This window comes from Stenella coeruleoalba (assembly GCF_951394435.1).
Source record: "Stenella coeruleoalba genome assembly, chromosome: 5".
NCBI lineage: Eukaryota > Metazoa > Chordata > Mammalia > Artiodactyla > Delphinidae > Stenella > Stenella coeruleoalba.
In genome coordinates this window covers 69,905,633-69,923,198 of record NC_137150.1, presented here as the reverse complement: position 1 = coordinate 69,923,198, position 17,566 = coordinate 69,905,633, and the positions used below count along the sequence as shown (strand labels likewise).

Below are 17,566 nucleotides of genomic sequence, written 5' to 3'. Positions count from 1 at the left end.
TTAATTCCTTTATCACAGCTTTAAAAAAAACATAAGAGTGAGGGCAGTGAAGTAGGAGGAACAAGAGAGATTTCTGAAATGGTGTTAAAAAAAACCAAAAACATAATTTAAAAAATCATCAGTTCTACAGGCAGTATTCAAATTTCCACCAATTGAATCACAAGTGTGTGTATATACTTATGATATATATGATATACAATATATATTTATTATATATAATATATATTTTCAAATCAGGATCCAAATAAAGTCCATATACTGCAATTGGTTAAGTTTCAAGTTTATTTTAATTCACACTTTCCCTCCTCCACATCCTATTTTTTTCCTTGAAAATTTTTTGTTGAAGAAAGTAAGTGGCTCATCCTGTGGTTTCCACGGTTTTGAGTGTATTGATTGCATACTCATGGAATAATTTAACATGATTTTCTACTCTTTGTACTTCCTATAAATTGGTGGTTAGATCTGAGGCTTGAGTTTTTGGCAAGAGTACTTCATAATTGGTGTTGTGTATTTCTAATAGGAGGTACATAATATTTGTCTTTTTCTTGTGATATTAACAGACGTAAATCTTCATGACCCAGATTTATTATTTCATTGAGTTTAAAATATATTCCATCTTCATACATTAACTGGAATATTTCCATAAAGAGAGACATGCTTCTTCAACCATTTCATTACCCTGAGATTCAGTTTGTTTCAGGATAAATATCTGACTATTTCTCCTTATTTACCAGCTTTCAAAATAATGGGTTGATCTTTTAGCATTTTCCAAAGGCTTTAAAAAAAATTTTAGTGTCATTATACATGTATAATTTTAACATGGTTGGGATATTTTCATCCACGGCAGGTTTTATTCTTGTTGTTCAAGATGCCCATCTTTGGCCTTTCAGACTTTTTCATGTTGACTCTCAAATTCATTTGACATGACCCCAGTAATCTTTGAAAATTGTATTGCTTTCTGGTATGATAAGCTATTCCAAGTTCATCTTGGACAATTCCTGCTCCAAACCTGGACACATCCAATTTTCCAAAGACCTCTTACATATGGTACTTAGAGACATCAGTCAGAGTGTTAGGAATGCTCATTTCTGTGGTGTTAGTCATTGTTTCCAGGCCTTTTGAGAAGACATACCTAGAAAATAATATTCTAAAGATAAATGTGAATTATGAGCTCATACTGACATTTCCAGATTAAGTTTAGAACTAAGGGTTTTTAACTTAACTTTGTTGATTGTCCTTCTAGTTCTCCTTTCTCCATACCAAAAGTCCTGATTCTCAATTACAGCAACAAATTACTCATTTGCTTTATCCCATTACACATAGTAATCTCAGAGTAACAAACCAACACACCCAGCAACAATATGATTCCTAAAAACAATTTAAGAATTTTTTTAAAGTTCTTTTTTTCTCCTATTTGTGATACACCATGAGGAAGGTACAAATTATACTTGAAAATATATGTTTTAATGTCACTCAAAATAATTCTTCTCTGTATGGTTATGCCAACAACAGTTATGTTCACAACTAGGTGAACAACAGGTTCACCTCATTGATTCTGTTTTAGCCTTTTAATGTTAGCTTTTCAAATTTATTTTTGTGTTAGTTTGTGTAGTTACTATATAAAATACCTATAGGATTTGAAAGTTAACTCCATAAAACAAAAGACATTCAAGGGAGTCAATTTCCTAACCTTCCTTCTGTACCTGTGTACTCATACTCTCAATAGGAATCATTTAAAAAATTTTTACATTCAAAAATACAAATTATAGATAATAGTCATAGTGACATAGTATATATACAGAATAGGATATATACATATACTGCTGCTTTTTAGACTGCAGGGGTGTATCCTACACATTTAACTTATATTTCCTGGTGTGTAGGCTACATACTTAATGATGTTTCCCAGGGACCCTTTCAGAGCAGTATATATAGATATTCTTCATTCATATTTCAGCTGCGTAATACTCTCTTGTATGGAGGAACCATTGTTTATTCAGTAAGTTCTCTGTTGAAGGATTCTTTCCCAGCCTTTTACTATAACCAATAATGCTGTAATAAAAAGCCTTGTGCATTTATCTTTCCATATTTTTCCAGTCTATCTTTGACATAGATTTTGAGAAGTAAAATTGCTGAGTTAAATAATAAATGCATATGTATTTTTGATGGAGAGATATTGCCAAATTTCTTTCCATAGACAAGGTACCAGTTTCCATTCGTACCAGAAATGTGTGAAAGTACCTGTTTCCTCATAATCTTGCCAACAGAATATACTGACAAACTTTTAGATTTTTCTAATCAGATAGGTGAGCAATGCTATTTCATGTATGGTTCTCTCTGTCTTTTTCTTTCTTTCTTTTCTTTTTCCCTATGAAGTAATTTACAACATACAGAAAAGCCACAAGAGTAGATCAAATAACTTTTTTCTTGAACCATTTGAAAATAAGTGGCTCCATGACTCCCACATGCTTTAGTGTATATTTCTCAAAGACACGAGCATTCTTCTATGTAACAACAATTCAAACATTACTATCAGACGGTTAATATTGATATTAGTACCAAAGAATGCTCAGCCCCATTCCAATTTTGTAATTGTCTTAATAATGTTCTTTATAAGAAAGGACCCAAGATCACCGAATACTGTTGTTTGCCATATCTCTTTAATCTCTCCTTGACTTTCACGACCTTGACTCTTCCCACTTTGGTTATTTTGTAGAATGTCCCTCAACGTGGATTTGCCTGATATTCCCTTACAGTTAAATTCAGCTTACGCTCTTTTGGCTGGAATATTACAAAAGTGATGCCATGTTCTCTTAGGTCGTACATAATTTAAACTTGTCCTATTACTGGTGATGTTAACTTGGACTACTTAATTAAATGGTGTCTGTCAGGTTTCTCTATTGTACAGTTACTTTTTTCTCTTTCTAATTAATAGTTATTTTGTTGACATATACTTTGAGACTTTATAAATAAACAACCCTCATCAAATTTTCACCCCCTAGTTTTAGTATCCATTGATGTTTCTTGGCTAGATTAATTATTGCTTTGATAATGGCCAAATGGTGATTTTCTTTCCTTCTATGATAATTAATTGTCAATTTACTGTAAGAAAAAGCTATCTTTTCTCCTCACTTATTTATTCATTTACTTATGTCATTATGGACTAATGAACTCCTGTTTTATTTGATGGGTTATTGTTCATTATTATTATTCATTACTTTGATGCTCAAATTATTACAGATTTAGGCAGCGAGAGCTCTGTAAGTTGGCTTTGATATCTTCTTGATCTGACCCCATTGCTCTCTGAGAACTTCCCTACTTAGTGGCATAGCAGGACATTCTACCTTATATTATTTGTACTTTTCTTGGCCCAGCATTGTAATCAGCCATTTCTTTAAAGAACCCTAGTTCTTTTTTGAAGGGAAATGAAATTTAGACACCAAAATTTGGGCACGAGGTGTGCACATCATTAGTGGGTTTTCACTGCTCTCAGCCCTCTCAGAGAACAGAATTAGAGCATGTACATATAAAAAAAGACAAGCAAATACATATGCATGTATTCTTATATACATACACATTCACATCTATATTATTTCTCTATTGAAAACCATCGGTTTACACTCTTGTCTCCAATTCTAGTCCAATACCACAGAGTTCATTCTGCTTTTATTTCTATTTCTATTTGTAACTTCCTTTCTTCAGTGAGAAACCTGGCTCTCATTAGCCTCATTATATCTAGTTATTGTATCAATCCTGCTTTTCTCACCCTGCTTGGACTCCAATATCTCACACCAGGCCACTGCCACCATGGGGATCCTGTCTCCCTCCCTGGGCTCTGACACTCTGCACCAGGCCATGTAATCACCCATTCATCCATTTTAGGCTCCACCATGTGGTAGGTGCTGTCACTCCCATCCCCACTTCACCCAGCCCCCTGCATGGATGTCTGTCTTGCTTAACCCCCTATAACTTTGGGCTTTGGGAATGAATAAGGAAGATAAGAAGTAAAGGAAGACTGGAAAGAAGGACAGAAGGCAGAAAGGAAGGACAAATTTTTCAATTTTCTTATTATGAGTAAGAATGAATATCTTTTCAAATGTTTAACACCTGTCACTTGTAGTGTGTGTGTGTGTGTGTGTGTGTGTGTGTGTGTGTGTGTGTGTGAACTATACGTTAACATCTCCAGCAATTTTGCTATACAGTCATTTGCTATAGTCTCTTTTTTCTCAAACTCTTTGTTTATTAGGAATATTAATCTTTTGTCTGTAATGTAAGTTTCAAACATGTTCTCTGAATTTGTCATTAGTTTTTTCTCTGCCTATTTATGTTTTTTTGCCACACAAAGGTTTTTATTTTATGTAATATAATGTATTACCCTTTTTTCTTATAGTTTGCAAATTTCAAATCAATGTTGAGGAATGGCTTCCTTTTTATATATGCCCTGGTTGCTTTTTCATCGATTTCCAATTTAGGTAGATGTTGGACTGTGTTTTTGTGGGAAAAAACCTGACTCAACTCTGTCTCCTCACACTTTCAGCTGGAGTCCAGGAGCTGGAATCACGCTTCCTCGTACCTGGAGATCTATTAATTTTGACGGGGAACAAAGTGCAAATGCCGTGTGATGCCATCCTGATAGATGGAAGCTGTGTGGTAGATGAAGGCATGCTGACAGGTATGGTTCTACCTCCTAGCTTACAGCCTCTGTTGGTTCTCCCAGGTTTTTCCTGAATGACAATGGCAAAGCACGGGGTTGCTGTGGGACCTTCCTATCCCCACAAATCTTATTAACAGTCCTGCACTGGATGGATCTGAGAGTTCAAATTAAAGCTGCTTTCTAGTACTAGGTTAGATATTACAACCCTGTCATTTTACCTTTAAAGATTTTAGAGGTCATTAGCTGTTTCAGAATCATCTGTGACTTTTTTTTTTTTTTAATTTATTTATTTTTGACTGTGTTGGGTCTTCATTTCTGTGCGAGGGCTTTCTCTAGTTGCAGCGAGCGGGGGCCACTCTTCATCGCGGTGCGCGGGCCTCTCACTGTGGCGGCCTCTCTTGTTGCGGAGCACAAGCTCCAGACACGCAGGCTCAGTAGTTGTGGCTCACAGGCCTAGTTGCTCCGTGGCATGTGGGATCTTCCCAGACCAGGGCTCGAACCCGTGTCCCCTGCATTGGCAGGCAGATTCTCAACCACTGCGCCACCAGGGAAGCCCCTGTGACTTTTATGTTTAGTACTTTTCTATAAAATACATCTTCAGAAAAACACGGAGGTTTGAAAACCATTAATGAAATCCTGAAACACCTCCCCCACAACCCTGCCCCACCCTGGTCAAGGCCAGGCTCTTCCTAGCTTGGTTTGAAAATGTTGATAAGTGGTTGAGGCAGGATTTGCCAAATCTGCTAACTTCAGAATACACGCTGGATATTTTGGACTAACTGTGTTTCATTTTTAAATCACATGCTGGAGCTGGGAGGGACGTCATATCATGGGTATGGAAGCTGAGGTTCAGAGAGAAGTGACTTCTCAAGGTCACGGTGCTTTGAGTTCTTACTCACATATGCACTTATGAGAAGATGCTGTGCCTACCTTTCTGTAAGCTAAAGAATCATAAAGCCTTTTTCAGAGATGGAATTGGAGGCTATAAATACGTATTGATGTACAGTACTGTGGTTCCCATTAAAGTCCAAATCGAGTCTATTTCTCCTGGCAGACCAGGAAGGCATTAAATGCAGACAAGAGCACACAGCTCCCTCCTATGTGAACTTACAAAACAAAACAGGTGTAACAGGTCAGGTTCCTTTCTCTAGGGAATCCATAGACTGATAAAAATCCTTTCGTGCTGGGACTTTTACAAAGCCAAGTGCAATTTTCCTAATGAAAGTGGCCCTAGTATACTGGAACATATCCCTGATCTTATACTGTCCTTTGTACAAATGGAGGTGGAGGGCTTCAATAAGCTTTATTCTCTAAGCTTTATTCTTTATTTGGTTACTTTCACAACTCATTCACCACCTTGTATTGCCACTTAACCCACTGAAATCTGCCCCTCCCAGTGTGCTGACAAGGGTCACAAATGTCCCAATTGGCAAATCCAATGGATTCTTTAAATTTCACATCTTATTGGCCTATCTGCTGCATTTAACCATTCTGACCATCTCTTCCTTCTGAAAACACTCTTCTAACTTTCCAAGTCAGTGCTGACTCTCCAAGTTCTTCTACCACCGACAATACCATTCAGCTTCCTACACTTCTCCTCTTCCTCCACCTCTTTGATTTTTGATGTTGTTCAGGGGTCCTGGACCTTTCCTTTTCTAACCTTTCACTCGAACCCTAAGTAATCTTGTCTTTTCCTGTGGCTTTAATTATTGTTTATAAGGTGATGACCTGTGACTAAATATCTCTGGTCAAGGCCTCTCCCCTGAGCTCCAGACCCAAATAAATATCTAACTGCCTACAAAGCGTCTCGACATGGTCATTCCACAAGGCATCTCCAAATCAGGGACCGAAAGGCAATTCCTTCCTCCTTCCTCCTATAATCCCTGTGTTGATGATTAATGCTACCCTCTGCTCTTTCTTCCAAGTCAGAAACCAGGAAGCCATTTAGAATTCCTCTGTCCCTATGATCTGCCAATATAAAAATCTCCCCAAGTTTTGTAGCTGCTCAATTTCTTATTTCTCAAAACCAGTGCCTCTTTTCTACTCCTACTGCCAATTGCCATAGTTCAGACCTTGTCCTCTTTAAGCAGGACTCTTGTGATTTTTTTCTCAACTGGATATCCAGCCTCCAACCTCATCAGACTTCAATTCATTCCTTGTACTGCAGACAGAGTACACTCTCTTTGTACGTAAATGTCATAGTACTCTCCTGAATCAAACAGCTAAATATCTCCCTATTTCCCTCCTGCCACCAATGCCTATAGAAAAACATTTAAACACTTAAGTATGTGCATGCAGGGCCTTCCACGCTTTGGCTCCTACATAGCTCTCATGGCCTCTCATTCCCTAGACCCCACAACTTGCTATTCCCTAAATCTTTATTTCCAGTCTATTTCAGCATCTCTGTTTCATTTTACAATACTCATAGTATTTATAATATGACATTATACTTATTTGTTTCCATGGCTGTCTCCCCCTCTGGACTACAAACCTCTTAACAAGAACTATGCTTCTCCTTGTATCCCCTATACCAAGGGTTGTTCCTGCCACGTGGCAGCCTCCAAAAAATGCCTGCTGTGTGATGAGTTAGTATTTGCATGTTTAAGTGAGTGAAGGCCTCCCACCTCACAAAATGAGATGCTTGTTTTCTGTAGGAGAAAGTATTCCGGTCACTAAAACTCCATTACCTAAGATGGATAGCTCTGTGCCCTGGAAAACGCAGAGTGAAGCAGATTACAAACGGCATGTCCTCTTCTGTGGAACAGAGGTTATCCAGGCCAGGGGGGCTTGCTCTGGCGCCGTGAAAGCAGTAGTCCTGCAGACAGGTTAGTTAGCATCTCCTTCATTTTATTATTTTGATGAAATATTTTTGCTCAGTTTGTCTAGTGCCTTAAATGAATTAGGTAAGGAGCAGTCTTTAGATGACAGACCCCATATATGTAAATATAGATATTTAAAATGTGAATTGAGCTATGGCCTATACCTTTTAGTAAAAATAATAACATTGATGACAGCAATTATTATTCATATGCTTTGTAATTTATAAACTATTTCCACATATCAAATTATCAGAACAAAGATGCCTGTCCTCATTTTGTGCATGAATAGGCTGGGGCCTGCACAGTTCAAGTGAAGTTTAAAAAGAATCACACAGCCGCTCACTGACAGAGCTGGACCTAGAGCTTAGGTATTCTAACCCAGAGAACGAATCTCAACTTCTTTCCAGGCAGGACTAGAAACTGAAAACTTGATGATGAAAAGTATTAGAAATTGAATCCATCTGTATTTACTGGGCCATTTAATTTAAATTCGGGTGTTCTGTGCGTGTGTGTGTGTGTGTGTGTGTGTGTGTGCGTGTGTGCGCACGTCCATGCACACTTACAAATCCTTTCCTTAAAATGAAGCTGTATTTGGAAAAGCTGTGCTCTGCCCCCATATGGTGCTTTCCTATCTCTGGGATGCATTGAAATTAAAAGTATAAGGAAGGAAAGCCGGAGAGGAATAGGCTCTGAAAGAGCAAAGGTATATCCATTCTGGCACTTAGGTATTTGGCCAATTATCCTTGAATTGCATTTGGGCTTAAGCACTGTTTAAGTATCTCTAGAGAAAACAAAAGCTGTGTTGAGGATTAGAAGAGCACTAACAGTAGTATTTGTCATCCTGAGAGTATGAGGTGTGTGTTTGCTGCTTCAGGATTCAACACTGCAAAGGGGGACCTCGTGAGATCTATTCTGTACCCGAAGCCGATGAATTTTAAGCTCTACAGGGATGCCATCAGGTTCCTCCTGTGCCTCGTAGGGACCGCCACCATCGGAATGATCTATACTTTGTGCGTCTATGTGCTCAGTGGGGTAAACAGCTTTTGTTCTTTTACTACATGCACACGTACACTCATCTATAATTTATACTCTCCATGTTGACCTTAATATAAGTCGCAGTTTTCAAACCTGGGAAAGCGAAGCCAAACACTGAAACCTGCTTATATACTCCCAGATGCCCAATATAAGCAATTGATCACCAAGTTCCGTAATAGCCATCAGATCTAGTGCGATAAAACAGTTTGTTTATTGAGATATCAGCATGCCTCTACTCTTGGACTTTTCCTTACACTGTTTTTTCATCTTCAGTCTGAGGATGTTTATTCCAATAGTGTAGTATTTTATAGCTGTTAAACGAGGAATTTAAAATAAAACCCAGTGTTGGTGAGATCATGGCAAACTGGTACATTGTTCTCCGCTGGTAGTAGTATGAACTGTTACAAGCTTTTTCATTGCACTTTGGCAAAATCTATTGAGAGCCCTAAACATGTTCATACCCTTTAAACCACGTTTGGCCCACTCACATCATTTCTAGGAATTTGACCTAAAGAAGTAAACAAAAAGGAAGAAAAAAGTCTCATGCATAAAAGTGTTCACAGTTGATTTATCTGTAATAGCTAAAGAGGGACTTTATCTTCCCAGGAACCTCCGGAGGAGGTGGTGAAGAAAGCCCTTGATGTCATCACAATTGCGGTTCCTCCCGCTCTACCTGCTGCCCTGACCACAGGCATTATCTATGCCCAGCGGAGGCTGAAGAAGAGAGGCATCTTTTGTATTAGCCCCCAGAGGATTAATGTATGTGGACAATTAAACCTTGTCTGCTTTGACAAGGTATGTGTGTTTCATTCTTATCCTCAGTGACATTTTTATTATCATTGTCATCATGCACAGGTACTTTACACTCTTGTGAGGCAGGAAACATTAGATGTGGGTACTGGGTACCTGACTTCATTTTGTCTCTGGTTGGATGTGTGATCTAGGACAGATACATCTCTTGAGCTCTCAGATTCTAGGGTTTAGAGAAGGAAGAGTAGAGACGGAATAGGTGAATATTTTAAGGTTCTTCCACCTCTAATATTCTATGAAACACAATGAATTAAAATAGCATTCTGTCCCTCTGTAGTCAATACCCTCATGCAAGGAACAAAATTTAAGACTTTTATTACCGTTACTACTGTATCCCTAATGCTAGGACCGTTACCTGGCACACAGTCAGTGCTCAGTAAATATTCATTGAATTAATGAATGAATAAAAAAGGAAGAGTTTATTTAGCTGTGTCTTACTATGAGACTTGGTTAAAATAAATCCCCAGTCAATCCCTTACTGTATTTTCCCATCTGCAGTGTATTGCTTAAAATAATCCTTGATCCCATGCCAGTTACTCCCAATCAGCCTCTTATTCTACCTTCTCCTGAATATATTCTTTTTGTCTATATACACGTGTGCTGGCGTGAAGGTGAGAGCTGTAAGAGGGTAAGATGGAAATGAAGGGCTGTTTTCTGCCTGGGTCTTAATTTATAAAGGTGACTAAGTGACCACAGGCAGAGGTCGATGCCATTGAAAGAAAAGTTTAATGTTACTCACAGTTCCCCTAGACAGAAGAGTCTCACCAGGCAAGGCCCCAGGAGGAATGCCGGATTTTGATCAGGAAGCAAAGCAGGAGTGAGGCGAGTGCTTGGGTTATGGCCTTTATAGGAGTTTCTGCAGGAAGGGCAAGACAGAGCAGGGTACACAGCTGACAGTTGGCTAGTGTGAATGATTTTGGTGGGCTTTGGGCTATAGGAATGGTCTTTAGTTGTCTAGTAGCTGGCGCTGGGGTGATTAAGTCAGAGAGAGTGTTTCCTGGGGAATCTGGTCAGATAGAGAAGGTATGACTCCTGACTGGTTAGTTTGCATATCAAAGACATGCTGTTGGCCGAGACCCTGGTTATCTCTAAGAATTGGCTAGCCCCAAGGAGGCAGTCTGTCCGTCAGAAAGGTTTCTTAAGTTAAACTTTTGGTGGTGGGCACACTGTATGGTATACAGAAGTAGAACTATAATGCTGTGCACACAAAACTTATATAATTTTAGTTATAACATAGAATGTAAACCACCGTTTTCACAATTAAAAATAGATTTAAAAGAGAGAGAGATTTTGTAACATGTCAAATATCATAATATACAGAAAATTCGAAAAGATATAAAACCTGAGGACATTGTAGGCAGGCGAATGTGGGCAAGGAGTCAGGAGAGCAATAGAGTGTGATTTTGATCAGAGCAGAACATTAGTAACAGGAGAGGGTGTTGTAGACTTCAAATGTATGGCTAAGAAATTTTTACATACTCTTTAGGCAGTGGGGAGCCATCGAAGGTGTTTTCTCTTCTTTTTTTATTGTTGCCTTCCATTTTCTTAATTTATTTTTTATTGTGGCAAAAGATACATAACATAAAATTTGCCGTTTTAACCATTTTTATGTGGCTTTAAGTGTATTCACATTTCTGTGCAACCATCACCACTATCCATCTCCAGAGCTTCTTCCCTCTTCCCAAACGGAAACTCAGTACCCATTAAACGGTACAGTGAAGGTTTTTGAAAGCAGAGAATTAATGGGATCAGAGCTGTATTTTATAATTACTTGTAATTACTTTATAATTACTTGTATTTTATAATTACTTGAATATCAGAGAGATCTACCGAGAACAGAAGGTTAATATGGCTGTTGCCACCATCTCAATATTATTTTGTGATCAAACTAGCATCATAAGAAAAGATGTTCTGGTTCTAGGATCATGTTATCCTTGGACTTGGAAAACGAAACAGGGGGTGGGAAAGATAATTGTGATATGAATTTGAATAAAGAATTAAGTAATAATTATGAGCAATTATCATTATTCTCAGCTCTTACTCTATGCCAGACATTAAGTTAAGCACTTTGTAGTATCTCATTTAATTTTTAAAACAACCCTATATGATTATGACCATGTTACTGATAAGGGCTCTGATGTTTAGGGGGATTAAATAATTGACCCAGGTCACACAGCTGGTGTTTTAGCCCAGTCCAAGCTCTTCATCACCGCGCTGAGAGAAATACCAACAAACCCCTTTTTACCAAATAGATGTCAAATGGCAAACTATAATATTTCTTTAGAACAGTGAAAAATTCTACTTTCATTACTTGTTTCTGATGACATACTTTTAACTTTTGCTATAAGTGCTGGGACTCACCCATTTTTAAAAAATTGTATTGAAGTATAGTTGATTTACAATGTTGTGTTTAGTTTCTGCTGCACAGCAAAGTGACTCAGCTATACATATATATATTCTTTTCCTTATTCTTTTCCATTATGGTTTATCACAGGATACTGAATATATTTCCCTGTGCTATACAGTAGGACCCTGTTTTTTATCCATCCTATATATAATAGTTTGCATCTGTTAATCCCAAACTCCCAATCCACCCCTCCGTCACTGCCCCCATCCTTGGCAACCACGAGGCTGTTCTCTTTATCTGTGGAGACTCACCCATTTTATAGCTCTTAAAAGCAGGCTTACCAAGGACTCTCCCATCCATTCAGTCTTCTGTTAAGTTCTTGAGACAAGCCTCTGAAATATGTAAGGCAGGTACCGTTTTCTTCCCTTTATTGCTGAGAACACTAAAGTTCAAAGAGATTAAGTGCCAGCTTGTCACACAACTGCTGTGAGTTCATCAAATCTTCCACCCAGGACTCCAGATACCCACCTTATTGTGTCCTTCCTTGAAGAGCTGATCTTGATCATGTGTTGTGACATATATTTTCCTGTTAAAACATAGCTTATCAGTGTCACTGTGGGGCTGCTGCATCTTCAGAGTCAACCGAGCTCTTGTTTCTGTTTAGACAGGTACCTTAACAAGGGATGGCTTGGATCTCTGGGGAGTCGTGCCCTGTGATAGGAGTGGGTGAGTACTTGGGACCAAATGCATTGTCATTTCTCTTTTCCCAGAACTCTTTGTTTTTCTTCCTGAATACTAATAATGGAAAGATTTTGGCACTGGCTTTGGTGAGCAGTAGTTGCCAGAGTATCTTCATTTAATTTCTCTTCTTGACTACTTCCAAAGCTCACTAAAACGTGCATATTTCCTCCACCCCAGTCCCAGCCCCGGGACACTCACAGAACCCAGGAGATGAAGGGCAAGTCTTGACACTGCATTTAAATCTTTGCTAAAATGTGATTTGCTGTCAGCATATTAGTTCAGGGCCAGTGTGTGTCATTTGGACAGTACCAAGACACTGTCCTTCAAGGAGGTAACATTTCTTGTACAAACTGAAGCTTTTCCATGTGCTAGGAGGAACACTGCCCTGACTTGTAGACACTGAATTTCAGAACGAGGAACATCTGTGGAACCACAGCTAGTGTACTTCATTTTCCTTGGTATTCTAGTTCTGGCAACACTACTTTCTGGCTGCCAGAAACTCCTCTTTTCTGGCCAGAATGGACTCCGTTTTGGCAGTTTACAACTTAACGTGGTAAAGATTTCTATGTCCCTCTGCTGGGGCTCTCTTGTTTGAGTTTGCTTCTCTGCCTGCTTTTTCTCCCCACTGCAACTTCCAGCCTTATCAGAACACGAACATATGACAAGTTCAGGTTTTGAGGGTTTTTTTTTTTAAATTGAGGTATAGGTGATTTCAGGTTTTTTTAAATTAATTTTTTTGTCTTTTTTTTTTTTTGCTTTTGAATTTCATTTTATTTATTTTTTTATACAGCAGGTCCTTATTAGTCATCCATTTTATACACATCAGTATATGCATGTCAATCCCAATCGCCCAATTCATCACGCCACCACCCCACCCCCTGCCACTTTCCCCCCTTGGTGTCCATACGTTTGTTCTCTGCATCTGTGTCTCAATTTCTGCCTTGCAAACCAGTTCATCTGTACCATATTTCTAGGTTCCACATATATGCGTTAACATACAATATTTGTTTTTTTCTTTCTGACTTACTTCACTCTGTATGACAATCTCTAGATCCATCCACATCCCTACAAATGACCCAATTTCGTTCCTTTTTATGGCTGAATAATATTCCATCGTATATATGTACCACTTCTTCTTTATCCATTCATCTGTCGATGGGCATTTAGGTTGCTTCCATGACCTGACTATTGCAAATAGTGCTGCAATGAACATTGGGGTGCATGTGTCTTTTCGAATTATGGTTTTCTCCAGATATATGCCCAGGAATGGGATTGCTGGATTATATGGTAGCTCTATTTTTAGTTTTTTAAGGAATCTCCATACTGTTCTCCGTAGTGACTGTATCAATTTACATCCCCAGCAACAGGGTAGGAGAGTTCCATTTTCTCCACACCTTCTCCAGCATTTATTGTTTGTAGATTTTTTGATGATGGCCATTCTAACCGGTGTGAGGTGATACCTCATTGTAGCTTTGATTTGCATTTCTCTAATAATTAGTGATGTTGAGCGTCTTTTCATGTGCCACTTAGCCATCTGTACGTCTTTTTTTGAGAAATGTCTGCTTAGATCTTCCTCCCATTTTTTGGTGGGGTTGTTTGTTTTTTAGATACTGAGCTGCATGAGCTCAGGTTTTGTTTTTTGTTTTTTTTGAGGCAAAGGAATACGACTTTATTCGGAAAGCCAGCAGGTTTTTTTTTTTAATGAAAATATTTCCCTCTCATACTTGCAACCTAAATCACAAAGCATCTTATACATAAAAGGTACCTCATGATTCTTCTGCATTATGCAAATGACATATGATTTATCCAAAAATGTTTTAATTATATATGTTTAACACATTTTCATATTAATGTATTATTTATAAACAAGTCCATTTCTGGAGTTGAAAAATTAATCCTGGTGCTTCTAACCATTTTAGTCTATAGAAGGAGGCTGTTACAAGTGGTAACTTTCTAAAGTTCTTTTCATTTTCTCTTGAAAATAGATTTGGATATATACCTGGTCTTCTTGTTTTTAGTATTTTCCTGTTTCAGTGTCTATAAAAAATATATGCATTTATTCAAATATGTGAGCATTCAGAGAGCAGTCTTTTTCTTATTTATATTTGTGTCCCTAATGCCATATAGCACTATAGGAGGCACACATAGTAGATTCACAATAAATGTTTGTTTATTTAAAGTGAACTTAATATGTTCCATCTTTTGAATGCTCTTCTCCTTATTGAATTGACATCCTCTTATTCACAAAACTTTTAAAACTTTCTGTTTCTAAAAGTGACTTGTCAAATTTAAATAAAAATAATTGATATACTATTTAGATTATTGATAGATTAATCCAACCTGTCACTCTCCTACCCCCTCCCTCCTTTCCCTCCTTCAAAAAGGTTAAAGTTGGCTCTAAATGACTAAAAGAGCAATTAAACCTTTTTAAAAAAATTTTTTTTAAGTATTTATTTATTTATTTGGCTGCATCAGGTCTAGTCACGGCACATGGGCTCTTCGTTGTGATGTGCAGGCTTCTCTCTAACTGTGGTGCGCAGGCTCAGTAGTTCCAGCATGTGGGCTCTCTAGTTGTGGCACATGGGCTCTAGAGCTCACGGGCTCAGTAGTTGCGGCACTCAGTCTTAGCTGCCCCACGGCATGTGGGATCTTAGTTCCCTGACCAGGGATTGAACCCACGTCCCTTGCATTGGAAGGCGGATTTTTAACCACTGGACCACCAGGGAATTCCCCCAAAGTTTTTTTAATTGACAAATTTAACTGATAGAATAAGAGAAAACAGATTAAATTCTAAGCAAGAAGTCAGCACCTGACTTAGTCGCTGTTAAATATCTTATTGTAAACTGTAAGCTCATTTCTAATAATTCTTATCTTTTCCAAAGAGGGCCTGCCTAATGTGCCAGGTACTTCAAAGTCATTGGAAGTCTACCTGAGCTACCTGGTCTTGATAAGTCATAAACATTCAAATAATAGTTCAAGGTCAGGGATGACAGAGGGTTCTATTTATTTTTGTGCAAACCAGGGTCTGGCCCGATCCTCCCAAACTCAGAACTGTGTATTCAGAATTACATACGGAAGACAGTTTGTGTGCCATCTTAAAGATAAGATTCTTTTTTCCTGATCTGTGTTTGCTTTACAGCGTGAGCTTGAGAATCTGTGTTAATCACTGATGGTGACTGCTTCCTTTTAGATGTTTACTAAAATACCAGAGACATATTGTAACCACTGAGATAACTTGATCTTTCAATATATAATGATATGATCAACAGGCTCCGTGGAGAGGTTTTTGAGCTCTTAAGGAAGCTTGAATGGGGAAACCAGGAAGAAATGTGGCTGAATTACGAGTTAACATTCCGATGTACATGCTTTCAGGAACAAAACGCTAGAGCAACCGAAGGAAAGGCAGGGTCCATATCATGAGAGATAATAGTCTGATCCTGGAGACTGTGTTTTAAGACAAACTATGGTAAATAGTAAAAATTACAAATTCTTTCAAGAAACAGTAACTAGGAAGGTCAGAGGTCTGGAAACTGCACATTGAAAGCACAGCTAGAGGTTCCTGTGTAATCCCAGAGGAAGGGAGTATTAAAGGGGGTACAGCCAAGCTGACCACAGATCTGAAGGAAGTTGACATGTGGAGGAGGAGGAACAAGTAGATTCTGACTGGCTCCAAGAATCAGATTTGGCCTTAATCCAGGAAGCACCTTCAGCCGCTCAGGGTCCACCAAATAGTATGGCCTGCCTTGTGAACCACTTACTGTGCTAAACATGTAAGAAGGGACTGACCAATAAGGTCCAGAGGACATCCTTTTGTAGGCCCAGTGCCAAACTTGATGACTTCAACTCTGAGTTAGTAAAAGAACCCTGCATATGATGTTTGAGTTGTATCTCGGTAGATTTTAGATGAGGGGACTTTCTACAGAAAGCAATGGTGATGATGGCTGCAATATAGATCCTAGATGCCGGGGTGGAAGAGGAGAATGCCGTGTCCTTTTCAAAATGTCTTTTAAAAATTTCATTTCTTGGGGCTTCCCTGGTGGCTCAGCGGTTGAGAGTCCGCCTGCCGATGCAGGGGACATGGGTTCGTGCCCCAGTCCGGGAAGATCCCACATGCTGCGGAGCGGCTGGGCCCGTGAGCCATGGCCACTGAGCCTGCACGTCCGGAGCCTGTGCTCAGCAACGGGAGAGGCCACGACAGTGAGAGGCCTGCGTACCGCAAAAAAAAAAAAAAAAAAATTCATTTCTTTACCATTATGGTCTTTCAGATTTCCAGTAACCAACTCATTCATTTATTTGCTCTTAAATTTGCTGACTGTCTGCTGTGGGCCAAACATCAGATATGTTGGAGAGAGAGATATGGAAGAGACAGCCCTGCCCTGAAGAATAGATTGAAGGAGATACACAGATATACACAAGTAGCTGTAGTATGAGCTAGCCTGTTCTGTCTCACAGCATAAGAGATAAAGTGGTCTGGAAGCTCAGGTGGGAGTGGACGCACTTAGAACTAAGGGTGATACTTCTAGCTCTTTCTATACCTCTGGATTTAAGTCAGTGCCAGAGAGACGTGAAGGAAAAGAGGGAAGAAAGAGCTTGAGAGAACCTCAGGACTTTTTCTCATACTCATTGAACTTATGTAAGGATGATGGATGAAGGAAGCACTATTCATTTGGGGAGATTAGAGTGTAGATGTATAATGTGACAAAGTATATCAACTTATTTTTTAAAAGGATGGTCACCTCCAGAAGCTCCATTCTGGCCTGCAGGAATAGACTAAAGCCCTTTCCCTTTTCTCCTTTAGCTTCCAGGAAGTCCACAGCTTTGCCTCGGGCAAGGTTCTGCCCTGGGGCCCACTGTATGCAGCCATGGCCAGCTGCCATTCTCTGATCCTCCTGGATGGGACCATCCATGGAGACCCACTGGACCTCAAAATGTTTGAAGCTACTACCTGGGTAAGCTTCTGTTCTGCAAAGATTCTAAGAAGCTTCTTCAATGCCAGACCAAGCCAGGTGTTATCATAGCTATTCAATACTCATAAAAATGTGAGGTCTCCAATATGGAGTACATATGGCAGTGAGGGGCAAACTCATCCGAGCCCCAGTTTTCTCCTCTGTACAGTGTATTTCCATATTAGGGTTATTGCGAGGATTAAGTGGAAGGACG

General features: G+C 39.0%; 1 protein-coding gene across 7 annotated transcripts in view; it reads left to right on the top strand.

Moving 5' to 3' along the window:
- The window catches only part of ATP13A4 (ATPase 13A4), a 150,373-nt gene that overhangs the window by 88,675 nt on the left and 44,132 nt on the right, over positions 1–17,566 (top strand). For all 7 annotated transcript variants that reach the window (XR_013828502.1, XM_079922543.1, XM_079922544.1 and 4 more), the window contains exons 9-14: positions 4,538–4,672; positions 7,309–7,479; positions 8,348–8,505; positions 9,115–9,303; positions 12,330–12,391; positions 17,205–17,355. Coding sequence is in view for 6 of the 7 variants with exons in the window: in XM_079922543.1 (XP_079778669.1) it covers positions 4,538–4,672; positions 7,309–7,479; positions 8,348–8,505; positions 9,115–9,303; positions 12,330–12,391; positions 17,205–17,355 (866 nt within the window). In the remaining variant the exon portion in view is untranslated. The remainder of the gene's footprint in view (positions 1–4,537; positions 4,673–7,308; positions 7,480–8,347; positions 8,506–9,114; positions 9,304–12,329; positions 12,392–17,204; positions 17,356–17,566) is intronic.